Consider the following 22,092-nt stretch of genomic DNA (forward strand, 5'->3'; position numbering starts at 1 on the left):
TATAGGAAAAAATAAAATATCATAATGTTGGTGTGATTCGGAAAAACTGGTTGACTACAAATGAGAAACAATTAAACTCAACAAAACTTCACAGCAATATTGAATTGAAAATGTATTTTTTAAGTGATTGAATGCAAACCGTCAAATGACTTGAATTCCCGACCAGAAGGCACGTGTTTGTAAAACAAAGAAATCGTTACGGATAACAAAACTCATTTGTTGTTTCAGCAAGCATATTTTTGTACTTTTTGCTTTCTATCGGTATATGAAGATTTTACAAAATGACAACTAATAAACATTTTTCGACCTTTATACTAGAAATTTGAAATGACTTTTTCTATACTCGTATGTGTCTACTTGGTTTAATATTATCAAAGTCTTAAAGGTAGTACCTCATTTGTGTTTTGGTTTGCAGTACCAGTGTCCTGTGGCGTAACAAAAGTAACAAATCTCTTCGGGAAATGGTCCATATTTTGTGCTCCAGGGACTGCAGTGCTAAATCTAGTGACTAGGAATATTGGTATTGTTCATCTGTGTTGTATCTTGCTGTTTCATGTACATAGGGTTCACTGAAGCCACATACGGATTTTTTTAGTATGATTTAGTTTAGACACTCCAAATTTACGTCTGTATATTATATGCATATAGCCCTGGTTTCAGTTTGTCGTATCCGGCACTCATCATCAGAGTCCTCAGTAAGAGGTTAACTTTCATACTCACTGACTGTGCCTCAACCATGTGTGTCACCAGTCATCATCAGAGTCCTCAGCAAAAGGTTGACTTTCATACTCACTGACTGTGCCTCAACCATGTGTGTCGCCAATCTTGATAGTGTTGTTACAAGCGGCAATATCTTGATAGACTTTATAGCAAAATCATAATTAAATCAAGATATAGCGGCTTTTTTTAATTTTAATATCCTAAAACAATCGTGTAGATCGCATTGTTTTTATTTCTTACAAATTTGAATTGAAAATCAGGCTTACAGGCAAATGTGCACGGCTTGAATTCTCCGCAAAGACTTGAATTATAATTTTCTGCTTCTCTTTAGGTTTTGTTTATAAACATGTTTAGAACAACAACTTCAGTTGTAGGATGTTTCTACGATTTTCAATTTCACAACTGCCTTGGCTTGGCAATTGCAGATGCGCCTTGAGTCAAATATTGGATTTCCTTGTCAGACATGACGAAACATAAAGCCAAATAGAACAGAACTAAACAGCAATAATATTTGAACGTGTATTATGGTTGAATGCATACCTACCGTCTGAAGATTAAAATTCCCGATAAAAATGTACGGGTGGATACATTTGAGAAACAACTAAGCATAACGGAACGTACACGGCCTGGTATTAAAAACTTATGTATGATCTTTCTTGTATTTTTTGGTATTGTTTTTGTTTTGTATCTATGATTTTAAAGGCTGTGACACCAATATTATTGGCTTTTTAAGAACAATTAATTCAGCGTTCGTATCTACACCTTCTGTTGATTCCGCTGGTATCGACAAAAAGGTAGATCTATTACTAGTATCTTTGAAACATTTATCAAATAACCACGTATGTTTCCAGAGTCAGGAACACCGATAGTTCAGTTTTATATCGCGGTTGATCTTGAATGTTTTTGTGATATAGATTTCGGAAGTGAATACATTTTTAGCATTTGATGTCCTACTGTCTAATGTCGTACATCATAATTATCATCTATTTAATCATTCCTAATTTTCGGGTTGTGTTTTTTGTTTAGTTATGGACTTCACAGAGACGAACTCGCATACATTCACCACAAGTTATTATGGAATTCATTTTGACCACAAATGAGTTGTCAAACAAAAGTTGAATTATATAACGGTATCGTGAAATGAATTCAATACAATTTAGTCAAAACGGTCATTTCGATCTGAACGTAAAATCGTTTAGACTACTGAAGAACTCAAGTAAATTTTCAGATATTTTCTAATTGTAAATTCAGTTCTGTTCAGAACTTTCCCTTGAAGTTTATTCAGTTCTGTTAAGCAGATGTAATACATCTCAGTATTTTGTTTTGTTTTGTACATGAAAACAACAAGCTACTGAGCAATCTGAAAACAGTCTGAACAGATCTTAAATGACAGCAAGTGAAATGTTGTGTTTTACATAAGAAAATGAGATGTGGTGTGATTACCAATGCTACAACTGTCTAAAATTGAAATGAAGTGGATGAGATTCAAGCTACCAAAAAAAAACGCATCAATGTATTGTCAGATATGTTTCCAGACGGTTTATAATCAGGAAAGCACAGTATTAAGCGTTAGGTGAATACCAATGCGTGCGACGACTCAAAACATAGCCCCTCACTTTCGTTCTGCGTTTGCCAAAACCAAAATAACAAAAAGGAGACAATACGATGGTAAGGTCATGGTCTAAAAGTTAAAATTGTAGCTCTTTTAAAAAAAAACCTGATTGTATAATATGTAAAGACTTTAATCTGAACAAGGAGACCTGATATGTAAAGGACAAAATATTTACTAACAACCTTAACCAGGAAGTAAAAAAAAATACTCTGTTATCAATCATTTCTTAATAGTCGGAAAGTTTTCCAGAACTTCTTCAAGAACTACCAAAATGATTTTAATGTTTTAGGATAATGAAAATTCTCTTTTCGAAATTACAATATTAAGGAACTCAATGGGAAAAAAGGGAATTAATTGGGACCCGATTCAACCATCTCAAATTACATTGATAATAAAACGGTCGGTAAATATGTGACTACTTACCACCGAGTTTGCATTCCATTTATGTCCTTCATCTTTTGATGCCATATTATATCTTTATCCATATCTATAAACACACACACGGTAGTGATATTTTGTCCATCACACAACTTTACACACAAGTAGTGTCATCTGAGGAGATGCATATAATTATTTTAGGTACAGACGCTCTTGTGTGTATGACAAACAATAATTACATTAAATATTATCTGCATACGTCAGTTCGAACTTATTTTTAGAAAGTTTTCATCGCTTTCTGTGTTGTCATCCAAAATAAACAAATTATAAATACGAGTTAATTACCTCATGCAAAAACCATGATACATGTTTTAAAAATAAAAACAATATCAGCCGCGTAGTGCTCATTCTGACTTGCATGACAGTTTAGATACGAGTCTTGTTTTCGTTTTGCCATATGAATGCAGCAAGATTTAAATCTGTTTACTTAACACTTTGTATATATGTTTTGATTTTTTCACTCATCCTTGATTACTTTAACTGATAAAATATTTAATATAGCATTATGGGAAATATATCATACAAAAGCTGTGTTGGGGAAGTACAATCAAAGTACAATGTATGAGCTGTAAATGAACATTTCAATCAATTTGTTTGTTTTCATACAATTAAAACACTGAAACAAAGTATCAGCTCTGAACTGACAAAATGTATGACAATGCATTTGACGCTTTATTTTACAAGGAAGTTGCAATCCGTATCGTCTGTACTTATTCACTTATAAGATTCAACTATGGAATTAGAGTATTGAACATTGAAATATCTGAATTATAAAAACTCCAAATATTTCAAACATTATTTTTCTTACACCCATGTGTTAAATAAAAATGTTTGATTTATTCTTTGCATACATGATGACGACAATGTTTGTAATAATCCAAACTTTTTATATTTTGGTGTTTTGTTGAATTATAATGAACATATTTAGAAATCAACATACATTAACTTGTATTTGAAAGAAAATAAATGGATATGTTGGTTAATGGTTTTAAATGTCCTTCGGCTTTCATTTTTATAATGAATACTTCATAATACATTTCATTTGTCAATGCACTTTTTGCAGTATTTAATAAATTAAGCAGTGATTTAATCAGTATGTATGCATAATGTCGTTAACTCTCAGTCTATGAAACCACGAACTAGTGTAGTAGTTGAAAAACTTTCTAAAGTATTACCGACATTCGATATATTACTACCTTTGAAAGTAGTGCAAACTGGAGTGTTGGGCATAACGTTCTATTTCATTAATTTTAGATATATATTTATATAAAAGGAAATAAGTTTATGTCATACTATTTTCCTTAGACAAGTATTACAAGATCAACGCCACATTTTAACAGCTCGTTTGGTTGAATTTCTTATATTGTAACTTCTGTATGGTGAAAAACGTTATTTATTCCCTTACGTCTGTAGTTCATTTTGTGAATAAGCATTTTGACAAGTTCGTGTAGTCTCTTGCCTTTGTTAGTCTTTTTCTTAATTTAATGTTTCTTGTGAATAATTCGAAGTTAAGTATGACGTCCATTATAACTAGTATACATATTTGTTTAGGGGCCAGTTGAAGGACTCCTCCGGGTGCGGGAGTTTCTCGCTGCATTGAAGGCCCATTGGTGGCCTTCGGTTGTTGTCTGCTCTATTGTCGGGCTGTTGTCTCTCTGACACATTTCCCATTGCCATTCTCAATTTGATCTTTGCAGGGTTTTGTTAACACCAAAGTTTATTTTCAACTACAAGCAACAATCAGCTCAATAAACAGGCCGACCGATCGTGCAATTAACTTGTAAAAATTTGAAAACAAGCGATAAAGTGTTGGTTTATTAAGTTACGGCCGTTAACATATCATTATATTGAATGGCTCTTGTATGTTATTATTAATTTTATTGTTTACATATGTGCGTGGTAGTAATGTTAAATATTGGCATTAATTGATATGGTACAGGAATGAAGAAACTGTCTTGCATGATTATCTAACAAACATTGAGATACAACTGCATACTGCATATAGCTAAATAGTTCTGGCAGATATAACAGAAGGAGGTATTCTTTTTATATTCAAGTACAAAAATTTGACCTAGTCTCATTTAAAAGACAAAACAGTTCCTATTGTCATTCATTTGACACGATGAAAACGGTTGATGCATTATATTTATCTGGTTTGAGTTATTGTTATAATATCCTGTCGAATTTTATAAAAAAATAAACCAATCAAGAGATGTAGTTTGATTATCAATGAGACAACTCTCCACAAGAGACCAAAATGACACATATATTAACTTTAGATCACCACACGGCAATCAAACATTAAACAAAACTCATAGTCGGCATTTAATTTAATTATTATTTCATTATAAACTTTTTTTTGTAAGTTTTCCCTTCTAATATAAAAATATGTAAATGAATTATCTGACTATTTTTCCATTGCAAGGGGACGGTGTGGTCAAGTGTAATAAGCAGTACAGCTAATTAAAAGTGTCGCTATAGCGTATCAACTCTGAGGTTGTGAGCTCGAATATCGCATGTGGAAGTTGAGCTCGACTCCAGGTTTAATTGACTAGAATTGTAAGTTTTCCTGTCGAAGTTATTTTGTCCTCTCATGTTTCATATACCAATAGGAACTGGACGTCACGAAATAAACAACAGTGCTGTAAGTGGCCTAAACACCAACAAATCAATCAATCTTCAATGCGAGTATACAATTTGAACACTTGTATGTATGAATCAATGTTCTCTGAGTGTTCCTTATAGTCTTATTTAATAAGCATCATTACATTTTGACGGATACCGTACGCATTTACCACGCTCGCTTTAAAAATAAAAATAGAGTATCTGTTTCGTTGCAATGTTTAACGATCTCTTGGTTATTTTAATTTAGGGGAAAATGATAAGATTTTTTTATTTCAATTTGGTTCCATTGTTATTATATACTCCTTTTCACAATGTTTAGAAGCACAACTTCTAACTATAAATTTAAGTATATAGGTAAACAGAATGTTAATTTATCTTTTAAGTTTGTGTTTTCTTTTAACTCTTTAATCTTTTGGGTTTTTATGTTATAGACAGCTATACTGTTCTGGAACTTTGAGGAAATGTTTCAAAAATTAAAGTCACAATTTTGTTACATTTTTTGGCACATGGTCTATTTGAAAATGCAAACAACGCACATAATAAGCTAACTGGTGAATCTGATGGCGTAACTGGGTTCATATGAACAGAAAACTAACTTTTGGCAAATACATGAAAAAAAATGGTAAGTTCACTTGTTACCCCTAAAATTGTTATAAATGTTTAGTATTTGTTTTTTAATGACTTCAACATCCTTGTTGTTAATTTCTGATCATTTTAAGCAATTCTATTTACAAAGTTTGGGCACTCAAAGTTTGACCCCAATCAATTTTAATAGGAGTGTTGCAAAACTTTGTGAATAATATCTATAAAAACTTGTTTTCTTGAGAACGTTACGAACATTGCCATAATTATAGTGCGAAGGGAGAAACTTCTATCCGTTTGCAACTAAATATTAACGATATTTATACAACAATCAGTGTAAGTATCAACAATATAAAAGTAACATTACTGCAAGTTTAGGTCATATTGATTGTCCGAGAGTCCTTCCGTTGTCGTTGGAATTATTTTGCCTTAAGTTATCCCCCCAAACTTTGCAAATGCACAAACACTGCGTATGATGTATACAGCAAATAAAAAAAATAACGCAGTTGTTGACATAGCAACATTGTGAACTTTGTTTAGATAAAACTCATATAACCTGCTGTTCTCGTCTTGTGTTAAGTGCTAAAGAAAACATCACTATTGTGCCATGGTATCAATACTTTTGTTTTTGTTTACAGCTCCTCTTAATTAAATCAACTTTGTTTTGGTTATTCGTCCGAAAGAGATGGCCTTATTCTCCATTCTAAATTGTATCAAAGATGATAATTTTGCTATCCATTTAAATCGTACTTCGTAATTTTGCAACAGAAATAATAAACATGTTCATGTATATAGCATGAAAAATTATTTAAGTCATTTGAAACTGACTTCAACAGTTTGTATTAATGCTGTACTATATAAAACACAACTTTCCCAGGTTAGGTGAGGTCTAAGCATTTACACACATGCTTACCCCCGTCACATTTGTTATGTGTCTATCCCAAGTCAGGAGCCTGTACTACAGTGGTTGTCAGTGGGTAATGTCTATCATACTCATTCTTCGAAGATTGTATTGTATATATTAGGCCACTAGTTTTCTGGTTTAAATTGTTTAACATTTTTCATGTCGGATCTTTTCAGCTCTACAACTGACTATATAGTACGAGTTGATCTCTTTGTTAACTACGATACGAAGACATATAAATGCTGTTACACGTTCATTTGGAGTCTTTTTGACAGTTGTCTCATTGGAGTTGATACCACATATCCGTATCTATTAATTTTTTTTTTCCATGTGTGTTGCTTTAATTCTAGAGGTATGCCACTTGAATTATTTCAAAATAGGACAAACACTCAACTATAACTTCTCGTATGTGAGAAAAAAAAGTTCGTTTCTAATTCAATGCACAAAGTACTCCAGTCATTAATTTCCGTAGCATGTTTTGGATAGTTTTTCCTTATAACAGATTAGGCCAGTTCCTACCTAGAACTGTTTTGTGACAGTTATATCCTATTCCTAGAACAGATTATGTCAAGTCTGACCACAGAACGCTTTATTCATTTGGTGTGTTTATAATTTTTATTTTATATCATGTCTGTTTATATCAGATTTCATTTGAATTATTTCAAAAAAAATATTCTATAAGAATATTGTTGATATTTTCACGACTTTTTTGTTTTGTTTTTTGTTTTAAAAATCATCTCTCAAATAATAAGAGTCACATGAATTATTACTTGATAAGATTTGAATGAAACAACTAATCACTATTACTAGTAAAAGAAATGAAATTACTTATTTAGGTATAATGATATTTACTATAATTACAATTTCATTATTGTTTTTTTTTTATCAAAGAAACTATCAATATTATGCATATTTCAACATTTTATAAACCGTAAATTTACAGAAAATGAACATATAAATGATATTTCATATAGGAACAAACGTGCTGCTGACCTCTAAACTGGTGATACCCTGGGGGATCAAACATTCACCAGCAGTGTCATCGACCCAATGATTGTAAAAACTCCTCAAATATACCCAAGTCATCATTTCGTATGTCAGTTGCGCCTTTCATGTACACAACTCGTCAGTAGCAAATATATTTCTTTTATTATTACATAATAATCTATAAAAATAAAAGCAACAGTAGTATACCGGTGTTCAAACGTCAAAAATCGATTCAGAAAAAACAAACCCGGGTTAGAAATCAAAACCGGAGGAAACACTTCAACTATAAGAGGAACAGACTTTCAAGAACATAACAAAACTCACATAGATCCATGTATTAATTTACAAAGATTAGTAAGTAAGTATGATAAACAGTACTTCCAACACAAAACCCAATTTAAGCCAGATTGACTTTCACTATCTTAAATATGTATAAACTGCTAAACCTACTAATCCAGCCCGTAAGTAATTTATTAAACCAATAGAGACAATAGACAATAAATGACGGGGACAAATTAACAGTCGTAAAATAAAAAGGAGAACCCAACTATATTGTTTAACGTTTACTTCATAAATATTCTGAATTGCTCAGGCTACATAAATCGTGACGTCGTAACTCCCGCAGTATTTTCAAAATCCTCCAATCCGGTAGCTGCATTTGAAATTCCGCGAACTATAATGACGCTTGCAGTCAAATAGTTTCATTGACCGGTCCAATAGTTCAACGCTTAGAATTAAGAAAAAATTGTCAGAATATTGTGTACTTATTTTATATAGAAAATGATAACTGAGGTATAATTAAAGATTATCGTTGATTATCTCAAAGAGATTGATTTTCTCGCTTGAGCCGGGACGGCGAAAGCGAGAAAGGCAATCGAGTTGAGATGACCAATGATAATCTGTTTATCGCTATTTTACCTATGACGACGATGTCAATTTCATGTCAATTTCATTAGCAACGCCACGTGCCTGCTTAGTTTCTAGCAATAATTTTCCATATCAGGCGAGTAGCATGATATGAAAATTATCACAAAAAAAGATCAAAGGAAAAATGCACAAAATAGCGATAATAATACTTACTAGTACAGTTGGTACAATAAAAAACATGGTAAAAAAATGTTCAAATAAGGCCTTAAAAAATAGTGGAATTAATTACTTTTGGAGTGTACAAATGTCGAAGGAAGTACTTGATAAATTACATGATTATATTGGTGATTTCGAATCAGTTCAAAATGTTGATTTTCTACCCTATATACCCTTTTGTATCATAATCTAATTTAAAAAAAATCACACACCCAATTAAAAGGCTATTTAAAGAGTCGGAATGCGAATATATATGTTCAAACTGTTTTAGGTCATTGTTTAGTAACAACAAACAAAAGAACTATGTCATTTGGACCTGCTTAGAAACAATAACTGTCCTTGAGTTTTTTCTATATAACATTTTTGTTCGCAATGGAGATTCCGTAAATCGTCAGATTATCGGAATTCCAATTGGGACTAACTGTGCACCACTTATTGTGGACCTGTTTCGGTATTGTTATGAGTAAAATCAGCAAATATCCATCTAAACAACATCTGATTCAAAACTTCAGCAACACTTTTAGATATTTAGATGAAATGATGGCTCTCAATAACGACGACCTTGGTATGTACACAAAAGAGATTTATCCTGCCGAACTGACTTTAAATAAAGATAATACTAACAATGAACATGGCCCCTTTCATCGATCTTGATATCAATATCTTTAATAAACGAGAAGCTTAATACTAAAATTTATGATAAAAAGAGATATCTTTTTATTTCCTATTGTAAATTATCCATTGTTAGATGGTGACGTGCCCTTGTCACCATCTTATGGTGTTTATATATCTAAACCTGTACGATTCGATCGTGTATGTAACAACGTATTTAATTTAAACGAAAGAAATCTCTGTATTTTTTAAAAGTTATTACACCAGGGTTTTCGATATCTAAAACTAGTCAAAAAATTTACCAGTACTAAATTTTATCATCTGTACGGAAGCGTATTAGCGCCACACATTTTTTTCTTTTATTTTTCTTCCTATGTTTGCGACATAATGCGACATAACGCAAACATTTGAGTTATAACGCAAACATTTGTTTTATCTTATTTCTTATTAAATATTCAAAGGAAACAGTAGTTATTAATGGAGGAGGCTGTATATATTAAAATTAATCACCTTTGTAGTCATTGCAAAGTAAAATGCTTGAATAAATTGATCATATCAATGACTAATAATGAGCAGAATAATATAAGAAGGTGTGGTATGAGTGCCAATAAGAAAACTCTCCATCTAAGTCACTATTCGTAAAAGTTAACCATCATAGGCCGAATTACGGTCTTCAACACGGAGCATTGGCTCACACAAAACAACAAACTATAAAGGTCCCCAAAAACGATATCCATGTTACTACTAGTATATATATTACAAAGAAAATTGAGTAAATTGAAGTTTATTATACCTAAGAAAAAAATCAACCCTGCTAATATAGCTATAACCGAATATAAATATACTTCCAAAGTAAGCTCTCGTTTGAGAAATGTGTAAAGTAGGTTAGATTCCAACAAGATACCCTTTTGCAATAAATGTATAGAATGAAGATGTTTTATTAATAAAATTATGTTCTCTCTTTTCACATTGCTACCCAAACATCTTAAAAATACTACATTATATTGAAATGGAAATTCAATGACTTTCTATCAAAGAATCTTGATCATATTCTGAGATTTAAAAAAAATGTTTCCTGTTTAATCATTCATTTTAAAGCAGAAAGAGCATTTTGTCTATTTGACTTGGAGGTTTTACAATTGTATGACATTATTTTTGATCTTTCAATTTAAATATGACTATAGAATCATATTCAAAACAGTGTGGTCCTGGTCATTGATTGACTACCTCAATTATCCCATTGACTGGGACTGATTAGGTGAACGTTTGTCGGTAACAACCACTGCTCACTATGTACTTGTTAAAGACACTGAATCTGTTGGGTCACCAAAGGTTCTCAACACCTAAATAAAGCAATTCGAAAAACGAATCCGGAATAATACAATGTGTTGATTTATATCAATAATATAAATCAAAACATAAAGGTTATTCCTGAATATTTTTTCAAATTCTTTTATTATTAGAGGCGTTAAGAACCTTTGGTGACCCCACAGTTTAAATTCTATAATAAGTAAGAAGTGAGCAATGGTCGTTACAGACAAACGTTCACATAATCTGTCCCAGTCAATGGGATAATTTAGATCGTCAATCAATGGCCAAGACCACACTGTTTTGAATATGATTCTATACTAAACTATATCTATTTTCTTGTTAAATTCTATACTTTTCTGATGCACAAATCAGTCTTAATTTATGTATAATTGCACTTCAAGTATTTCATTATTCCTATCCATATTTATTATAATGATTTGGCCTTGTATGTATGTTTCTTTTTTATCTACTAGTTAATCGCATCCGAAATGAATGAATGACGGACATATATACAAAACTTAATGAAGAATTGAAATCAAAATGTTTGCGTTATAATAACGCAAAAAGTTTTGCGTTATGTAACGCAAAGGTTTGCGTTATAACGCAAAGGTTTGCGTTATATCGCAAAGGTTTGCATTATAACGCAAAGGTTTGCGTTATATAACGCAAACATAGGAAGAAAAATTTTTAAAAAATGTGTGGCGCTAATACGCTTCCGTACATCTGTGCAAGGACATCATATAAATCAACATGCAGGCAAATTATACGTCCATGTATTTCACATCCAATATTTTAGGGGGTTATATTCTTTATGCCCGCGTCACACTGTCCCGATTTTTACGCCGATGGCAACACGTTTATGGAAATTTTCAAAATCGGGACTGATCGTATACAGATTGGGCTATTCGTAGTGCCATCGTTAACCATCGTAGAACCATCGGCCACTTTTTTCTAGCCTTCGGGGACAACTTCGGGAAGGGTTCTAAATTTTTTAACATGTTAAAAAATCCCCGAAGGTGCGTCCGATGTTGAGGGTTCGTATTGAGTTCGTATCACCATCCTCGCCATCGTAATGTCACCGGGAATGCATCTTTGAACATCGTATTGCATTCGTGTTTCCATCGTTTCCATCAGGCAGTTTTGACATTACGATGTCTACACGATTGAATCACGATGCTACCCGAAGGTCTTACGATGACAACACGACTTCGTGAAGACCTCGTAATCCCGTCGTGTTGCCATCGAATAAAAGTACGAAGGCGACAAGATGGAACTACGACAGCAATAAATCCAGCTAAATGTAAGTTAATTTTCGCGCTAAAATACATTTAAAGTGCAATGAGCGATATGCACTGGTCAGTCTAATACGACAGTTAAGAAAGACGTTAAAAAAACATGGAGCTCATATCATATGATTCTATGAAAACAAGAAAGGCGACAGCGTTGTTTCTATTAATTCAAATGGAACAAGAAGAGCAGCTATTACAGGCTCAGGATATACTTTGACAAGGAAAATATTATTTTTTGTCAATCTTTCATATCAAATAATATAATGAAAATCATAAACGCGCCTCGTACACCAACACTGCAGGTACACGTATATAGGGAAACCAACTTTTTCTTCCTTATTCTGATTTTTTTTATGTATCGTCTGAGTTGTTGTCACACGAATGTTTACTCCATAACGATTTTGTTTTCTATATGTCATATTTTGCCGCATTTGTTGCTTTCCCAACATCCTTCCTTATGTCTATATTATTATAATTTTCTCCTGGAAAGAGCTCTTTTTGAATAAAAGGGATCAACGAACCCATCACCTTATCTTTAAGATAGATCAGTAAACATGGGCATATTTATGGGTGATTATTCAGACTAGTGCGGACATTTTACAGTTCAAACAAAGCAATGCCGAGCGTGGCATCCCCTCGTATGTAACATATAGGGGACAAATATGGACACTTTATTTGTATATGACACATGCAGAAAGTGGTAAATTGAATATGCATATTTGATACATAAACTTTTTTTTTAGAAATCCACCAAAACATTCAGAAACAAAAAATATCTTTAATGTTGTCTTTAGAACCAGCAGGTAAAAAAAAAATGAGCAACCAATTTCCTGTGTATTATGCTATTTCAACGAGAAACAACAAGTCTATCTGCATGACCTTAACCTTTGGCCTTGGACGTAAAAAATGTCAGATCATTACATGGAAGAACAATATACCAAATGTGGTTAAAATCTGTTGAAGCATATTGGGTTTAGAGTGTCCACAAGGGTGATATTGCCTTGTATAACTACTGCCACTGTGACCTTGACCTTTGAACTTTAAAGTCAATAGCGCTTAAGATGTTCCTAACGAGAAACACCATACCAAGTTTTGAGCATTTTGGTTCTAGAGTGTCCATAACAATTTTATCTACACGCAACTTACATGTAGTAGACGAGGGGATAATAAACTAAGAATTATTTTTAGACATCGTATGGCCATCGCACCATCATCGTGATCCATCGTGTAGCCTTCGTAATCCATCGAGTAGCTTTTGTGATCCATCGTGTAGGCTTCGGTTGAGATATGAAGCTTAAATACCCGTCTTCGGTTAACCTTCGTATGGACATCTTTTGCTATCGTATATAATTTCGGCACCATCGTATAGACTTCGTTATTCATCGTACTTGCTTCGGTCACTTTTTGGTATTTTAACGAGATCGGGACCAACTTCGTACGAACTTACAATTTTCGAATTCGGGTGTCCATCGTATATGAAAATCGGGACAGTGTGACGCGGGCATTACAAAAAACAAAAATGTCGGCATTTACCTCAAAAGCTATCCAAATCTTAAAATGGACTTATTCGGAAAGGATTAAGATACGATACAGCTGTTTTCATGTCTTTAAGGATTGCATATTTTGCCTTGATATTAATATTGATTCACTCATAGGGTCTTTGCATCGGATTAAAACACATTCATTCTTAAACCTGTTGTTGGCATGATACGGGTTATTCTCTTCTCATATATTTTATGATGATATGATTCTAAACCCGATTGTACTTGCTTTTCATATGATGAAGACATAATCTTTCAATCAGTTTAATTGATGCCCGCAGCTAGCATGCCATTAACTGCTTTGTTAATATATGTGTTATATCCTTTTTGCTTAGTAATTCTGTTACCTATTCTAACATCGGACGCAGATATCTTTTCAACTGAGTTTTACTGTGCGTATTGCTATGTGTTTGTTTATTCCACATTGGCTAGAGGTATAGGGGTTTGAGATCTCACAAAACATGTTTAACCCGGCCACAGTTTTGCCCCTGTCCCAAGTCAGGAGCCTCTGGCCTTTGTTCGTTTTGTATGATTTTTAATTTTAGTTCATTTATTTGTTTGGAGTTTAGTGTGATGTCTATTTTCACTGAACTAGTACACAATTTTAATTTTGATATATTCGACATTTCAATTTTCAATTTTATATTTAAGATTCTATATTTAATGAAGCTGGAGCACCCATTACCATTGGAATAATTATATTTTTGTTATGCTAGCAAATACTATAACTGGCGCATTTACGTGCATATCTCAAATCGTTTAAGGTCCTCTATTTGTTAACTTCAAGCGATCCTTTTATTCAATACCTAAATTCGAACATCGAGATTCGAAATTCCTGCAATATCTTAAACAGACTACATGTATCTAGAAAAAAAACTTTTTATTTAGTAGCATTGATTATTTAGTCAAATTGGATTGTTGAGAAATACAGAACTGATTATAACTTACAATTTGTTAATTGAGGGTCGCTTATCTATTAATATGAAATTGCATCAAATGGCAAGAGTTATTGGGACGAATTTTCAACACGACTAATGCCGTCGAAACATATATTAATACATGACAAGTTCACTACAAACAGATAAAAAAAAAACTGACAGATTAAAAATCTTCACAAAGTCTCGTTATCTATTTCAGCGTTAACAAGTACACATTCAAAAACCGAAAGTTTTAAAAGAAAGGAAATTGTTAGTAAACAATTTAAAATTATAATAAGGTTCATCGAAAAGATTAAATTACGATTTTGTTTCATCTTGTTATCAATGTTGCCTATGTAGTGACGTCTCCGGCCTGTTCTTATGTGCAGGCCGAATACTTTTTTAATTAATGCCAAGCTTCAAAATTGTTCGATTGGTCACAAGAAAAAAATAACATAGCAGTAATTTGTCGCAAACTTTTTAAAAAGTTACATTACAATTATAAAGTTGATGCTGTCTATCGTTACTACCATATACTACATGTGTGTTCTTGCTTATGAATTTAACACGTACATGTACTATTGTATGGGTTAACCAGGTGGTAATCAGCTATGTGGTCATATATTTAAGACAACACACAAGGGAAATCTTTTGAATTTACACAATTAATATAAATTAATGTTCTTGTCAATGAACATTCGACTTCTTGTTCATCCTGTTATCTTCATGCATACGAATACGTGAATCTGGAAATTCCATGGAATCAAAAATTGAACAACCAAGTACAACTGGTATCCGCATGTTATTAAAGGAGCACTAGCTACGATATTTATAAAAAAATAAAGTATATATTTTTTTAGATTTATCATTAATTAAATTGGAATAATGAAATAATAATTTGCTTTTAGCAATCAATTTGCTTTAATTTTGTTGAAATAAGCGATTATACATAATTTTTGACTGATTCACTTGCAAGTGAAAACGTCATCATCATTCTAACCGGTATTCATGTGAACTTAACTTAACCCCCTAGCTAGAGACTGACAACGCATGCATTGTACGTGAACTGGTTATTTAAAGAAAAAAAATGTCAACAATGAAAGTGAAACTACGGTAAATCATTTGATTACTAATTCGATCCACATAAATCATTTCTTATACGGTTAAAAACAATGAGTAACTTATATTTTTAATCTATAAATTCAAATCAAACAGACCTATAAAAATCCAATTGCACGTGCTGGTTTAACCTATTCATATCTTTATTTGTGTTTACATCGCTTATATGGTCATCTGAGGTCAAATCGATAGTTAATTAGATGGCGTCTGGATTTAAATACACACGAAACGAACCTACATATCATCTACCCCATGCTCTGTAAACTGTTTATTTTAAACGTTTGATAGATTGGATAAATTATTTACATTGTTATTAATCAAATATGAGAATTTGAGTCAAATTGGTGACCATGAATTTGACAGCTAGTGCCCCTTTAACTTCCAGAATACAAGTATCACAACAAACAAATCAACTTTTATTTAAATGAGACCAAAAATTAAAAATAATTTCATTTCTCTTATTTCTAAGAACTTACTTTATCAACAAGACCGATTTTTGTACACAATTGACATACAAAATATCCAATAGATTTTAACTATGATGGATAATGTAAATTATTTCCCCTCTTTCAATTATAAACCCACAAAGATCATCTGCAATATATTCGTAGGTCCCACATGAATATTAATAAGCCAATGAACTACAGACTTATTACGATAGGACATTCACGAATTTAGATTTCAAATCTTGAAAATAAAATTTATAATATTATTAAGTCCCATATCTTGAATATCAAACTTCAAATTGAATTTAAAATACTCTTGTCGGATATGGTAGGCCGTAATAAAATACAACGAAATGTTCGCATGGACAAATATACCTATTCCTACGTTGTCAGTTCTTTATCCATTGGAAACTTAGAGAAAAACAGTTCTGGTAAAAATTATTATGAAATGTAGAAACAATGGATTAGACAGAGACAATAAATTAGTATTTGTGTAGGGGTGATGCAAGGTCATTCCAATTTACTTACTATCATTTTATGGAACATTTCAGTATGTTCCTTGCTACTAGCCGTTGCATCCAACTGAAATCCCACTGCATTGTGTGTGTTCATTCCGAAGACATTTAAAATTCAAATTATTATAACAAAAGCAGAAAAACGACAATGATTTCACTATATATCTACGTGCACGAGATCTCTAGAGTCGATGTATACACTGACCAATGCTATTAATAATAATGAACGAGTTGCGTCTCTGTTTTGAATTAGATGCATCGACAATGTAGTGAGAACAGTCATAACTTATAACCCTCCTGCTAATTACCATGCATGCCAGTAGTTTTTTAATTACCTTACAAGTAATTGTATATACAATATACTGTATTAAGTAGGGTAATTGGAAGAAAGAGCCACAAAGTGGAGACATTTTGAGAAAACACAACTGTGTGCCAGTAAGTTTTGGTTAATGTAAACGAACTACTAGAAATGACAATTCATTCGAACATGTTAAGTTAATTAGTAATAAAGGTTAGAGAAAATCATCAACATTCAAGTACTGTCGTTAACTTGACGGTTTGGCAACAGTCCTATCAATTATGTAATTTGTTTGCAATGATTGCTAGAAATAAGTGGTTATTTCCACACGGTTTTAATCAATGCCATCAGACCGGGGTTTTCAATCTGTGTCGGTCTTCCATGCAAGTACAGTATGACGTATATACATGTATGTATAGTTTTTGTACTTGTTTACGAAAGATATACAAAAGAATCGGTTGTTTGCTCTGTTTATAAATATTTTCAGGTTTATGTATAAATCCGCTTCAATGATTTTTTCAATTAGTAAAAAATACAAATACACGAAAAACATGTTAAATGAAGGATATGTATCATAATGTATTCTATTAATCTAACTTATATGTAATTGTCAATGTAAAGGAAGACAAAAGCAACACTTTCTTGTTATATAAGTGAACTGCAAAATTACTATTTCCTTTTCATTTTAGTTTGTTTCGGGACAAGTCAGTAGAACGGTAAGAAAAAATCAAAATACATAGAAACATACCAGATTTAGCAATTGAAATGTTTATTTTTTCATGTCGGGGCTTTTTATAGCCGACCACACGGTATTGATTGGTTTTTCTATTTGTTGAAGGCCGTGTAGTTGATTTTAATTGCATGAACTTCATTTGAACTTTAGTGGATAGCTGTCTCATTGGCAATCATACCACATCTTCTTACTTGTATGCAGACTTAAAATCGGGTATTCATGTGAACTTCAATTTGACCCCTTAGCTAGAGATAAATAACACACGAATTGTTCGTTTAAGTTTATTTAAAGAATGTCAATATTGAGAATGAAACAAAGATAGATAATTTGATTGACTGATTCGATCCACAAAAAATCATTTTTATACAAGTCGTCTTGATGATAAACAAATATTTTAATCTAATATGAAATTAAGCAGACCTAGAAAAATCCAATGGAACGAGTTTGCTTAATCTATTTATATCTATATTTATGTTTCAATCGCTTAAATGGTCATCGGGAGGACTTCGGAGGTCAACTCGATAATTATTTAGATGGCGTCTAGACTTAGATACACACGAAACGCAGATACATATTATCGACCCCATGTCCTATAAATTGTTTATTTTAGACTTTTTAAAGTTGGATATTTGTTTTGCATTGCCATAAATCAAATATCAGAATTTGAGTCAAATCGATGCGATTGAATTTAATAGCTAGTGCCCTTTTGAACATTCTGTTTGCAGCGATTGAAAGATTCCTATAAATAACTGCCATCTTAAATGGATAATAATATTGTGTAGTCTTACCATGGATGAAGCATTGCAGAAGAATGTGTCCCAAATGTGATTAGCTATTTGATTCTTTTATTACAGAAATGAGCGGGAAGTTCTTGGCTGTGCGTGTGTGCTTTTTGGTCTACTTTTTGTGCTTGATTGATGGAGTGACTTCGCAACACAAGGACATTGATGTGGGCGGCGGTGGTGGTGGTGGCGGGGGAGGAGGGGGAGGTGGTGGTGGTGGCGGAGGTGGAGGAGGAGGCGGTGGTGGAGGTGGTGGTGGAGGCGGAGGAGGAGGAGGTGCCAAAAAGGAAGAAAAACCAGCGATAAGCACTGGAGGTGGCGGTGGTAGTCATGATTCTGCCGGACCAGAATCAACGGACGTCGATGTGGACTTTAATCTTCAAACTCCTAACTCTGGTGTTAACATTTTGAGTACTGTAGGACTGAAAGGAAGTGTCAATCCGATTATTGTGGGAGAGGGTCTTCACAGTAATCCTAGTGCACCTAAACCAAAAGAGAAGTTCAACAACCGACAAGGTAAAGATTGTCTGTAAAATTAGCAAATTTATCTTTGTGAGCATTCATGCTTTTTTTTAATTTCATCAAATGGCAGTTATTGACTAATGTGAGTAAATTCATTCACGGTGTGTATTGTCCATAATGAGGCTGTAATACCATGTAAGTTGTAAATCATACGTTTTTATAAAAGTTCATAATAATGGTCGACTCAAATACAGGTAAACAAAAGAAAAACACAAGTTGTCAGGAAAACTGTCTTAATTCAGTTACTGCATGTACTCTTATCTGGTTACTTTGTATTTTCATTCATTTTGTTAATTGATTATGTGCTTCAAGCTGATTTGATGAAGTGACCCCTTTCCTTTATGCTGTTACATCTCTATCGCATGTTAGGGAACCCACATACATTCTATATGTGCCGTATATTTCAGGCATCTTCAATTCATTGGATTTTATTTATCGTATTTTTTGTTATTCTTGTAACAAATGGTTTTCTAATTTGATTTTTTTTTCAAATTTTGTCATGTCTGGTTAGAGCTTATTGTACGGTATTGGATTTCGCTGATTTTTAAAGACAATACACTTTTTTTTATCTGAGCGTCACTGATGAGTCTTATGTAGACGAAACGCCCGTCTGGCGTATTAAGTTATAATCCTGGTACCCTTGATGACTATTAACCTATATTTTTTACATCTTCGTCTTTTGGTATCTAGTTGTTACTATTCTCATCACTTTTATATTAGATTTTATAATAAAGATGTTATTGTCCCAGGTGTATAAACCTGGCCGTATTGGTCTCAATGTTTTTAGAACTTTTGGTCCTCAGTACTTTTCAGCTGTGTTCTTGTTTTGGCTTTCAAACATTTTTCATCTGTTCGTCGCTGGTAAGTATTGTGTGGACGTGTCGCGCGTCTGGCGTACTAAATTTTTTAACCAGACACCTGCAGTTGGCTTGTAATCGTTTGTTCCTCTGTCCTATATTTTTTCCCATTTATTTGTATTGTAGTCCTTTCATGTAATATTGTCATTTTATTATTATAATTAACATAGCCATTAAAGCGGGAGGTTTGGCATGCCACAAAACCTGGTTCAACCCACCATTTTTATCTTAAAATGCCCTGTACCAAGTCAGGTAAATGGCAATTGTTATATTATAGTTTGTTTTTGTGTGTGTTACATTTTATGTTGTGTTTATGTTGTGTCGTTGTTCTCTTATATTTGGTGCGTTTCACTCAGTTTTAGTTTGTAACTCGGATTTGTTTATTTTTCTCTCTATAGATTAATGAATTTCGAACACCGGTATACTACTGTTGCCTTTATTTATACAAACACTCATTATTTTTATATTTAGAATATTTAGACAATTCCTATAGTATATGAATAAGGACTTTCCAGATCAATATTCTTTTAATTTTGCAGATAACTTCAAGTGACCTTTAAAGGCAGCACTTTTTTTATGTTGCTCATGCAAGTGTTCAGATTCCTTTACATTTCTTTACCCAAAGGGTTTTCTGGTGTGTATAAATAGAAGAACCCCTGATTTTCTCCTTTTGGCACTAAAAATATTTAACGTTTCTTCAATTATTTTTCTTGTTCTTACGTATGTTGATTCGATAAATACGGTCATACAGATAATCGAGGTGACTATATATCAAATTAAAAAGAACATTGCTGTGAATGATGTTTATTCATGGAATATAAACCATATGGTACGTCGATTTAATATATTTCCCTTGTTTATTTGACATTATTGCACTTTGAAAATTTTACTCATACTTTTAGATTAGGGGTCATAAAACTTACAATTATATTAATTTTGTTTTATATACAACTTTACACATGTATATTTTTATTTTACTACTTATATTTACATCCGAAAACATGTCCAAGGAAAGTCTTTAAATCAAGTCTTCAATGTTGACTTTTTTACGACATGTCTATAATGATACTTCAATGGATATGGTTCCCAATGTTATTTATCCTAAATTTTGATTTTTACTTTCAGGACTTGCCCAATTAATGAGTATGACAAAGATGTTCTTGGAAGGACAGTAGTTCACAGTACATGTAAAACTTCCTTCAGTAAAACACAGATACTATAGGTGTTTTTTCTAATAATTTATTTGTATGGATATCATTCTATACAACTATCACATACTCCACATTATAGAATTTAAAATGGAAATTGGGAACGGACCAAAGATACAATCCAAACAAAATGCAGAAGACAGCCCAATTGCAAGGTCATCAATAGGTCTTCAACATAGCAAGAATCCCGCACCCGGAGGCGGTCTTCTTCTAGCACTTTAACACAAATATGTACTTATGTGTCTAGATAGTGAAAATAGACATCACACTAAACTCCAATCATAAATAAAACTAAAATTTTTAAACAAAAAAATTACTTAGGTCATGCAGAGTCTACTGACTTGGGACAGGCGACGGGATTAGGGAAATAAGCAGATGTGATATGAGTACCAGTAAGACCATATACATCCAAGTCACAAAGTGTAAAAAGTAAACAATTATGGATCGATCAAAGTACGGCCTTCAAAACCGAACCTTGGCTAACATCGAACAGCAAGCTATAAAGGGACCCAAAATGATTAGTGTAAAGGAATTCAAACAGGAAAACCAAAGGTCTAGTCTATATAAAAAAAACAAGAAGCCATGAAACACATGAACAAACGAAAAACAACGAACAACAGATTCCTGAACATGTAAAGTGAGATTTCAGCCCTCCGACATACATCTAGCCAATGTAGAATTAACAAACTAATTGCAATGCACACAGTAAAACTTAGTTTAAAAAGAAGTCTTAGTCCGATATAGGAATAGGTAACAGAAGAGAAAAGTTTCTGATGGTTCAAAGGTTCCATTCAGTCATTTAAATCAAACATATTCTAGTAAACCGTGCGAGTTATAAACACGCAATGGAATGCGACTAGTTCCCCAAAAAGAAAAGTACATGATTTTTATTGTTGGCTGTTATTATAAACTTTATTAACAGGCTGATGAACTGTACACGTGTTAAATAGATATAGGAAGATGTGGTATGATTGCCAATGAGACAACTACC

The 22,092-nt window shown here is 32.7% G+C and overlaps 1 protein-coding gene and 1 long non-coding RNA gene across 3 annotated transcripts in view; one reads left to right on the forward strand and one right to left on the reverse strand.

Annotated features, from left to right (window-relative positions):
- Positions 1 to 16,932, reverse strand: part of LOC134711979 (calmodulin-beta-like) — a 36,242-nt gene extending 19,310 nt beyond the window's left edge. Inside the window, exon 1 of one of the 2 annotated variants that reach the window (XM_063573043.1) lies at positions 16,715 to 16,932. In XM_063573043.1, the coding sequence (XP_063429113.1) occupies positions 16,715 to 16,798 (84 nt within the window). In that variant the 5' untranslated portion in view covers positions 16,799 to 16,932. Of the gene's footprint in view, positions 1 to 2,755; positions 3,015 to 16,714 lie in introns of those variants that run through there. The other variant, XM_063573044.1, reaches the window with a different exon arrangement.
- Positions 16,933 to 17,313: 381 nt separating this feature from the next.
- On the forward strand, positions 17,314 to 18,693 carry LOC134711980 (uncharacterized). Its single transcript, XR_010106250.1, has 3 exons — positions 17,314 to 17,408; positions 17,689 to 17,715; positions 18,587 to 18,693. It is a non-coding gene; the product is annotated as an uncharacterized LOC134711980 (long non-coding RNA).
- The last annotated feature ends 3,399 nt before the right edge of the window (positions 18,694 to 22,092 follow it).

This window comes from Mytilus trossulus, chromosome 3, assembly GCF_036588685.1.
Source record: "Mytilus trossulus isolate FHL-02 chromosome 3, PNRI_Mtr1.1.1.hap1, whole genome shotgun sequence".
NCBI classification, from domain to species: domain Eukaryota; kingdom Metazoa; phylum Mollusca; class Bivalvia; order Mytilida; family Mytilidae; genus Mytilus; species Mytilus trossulus.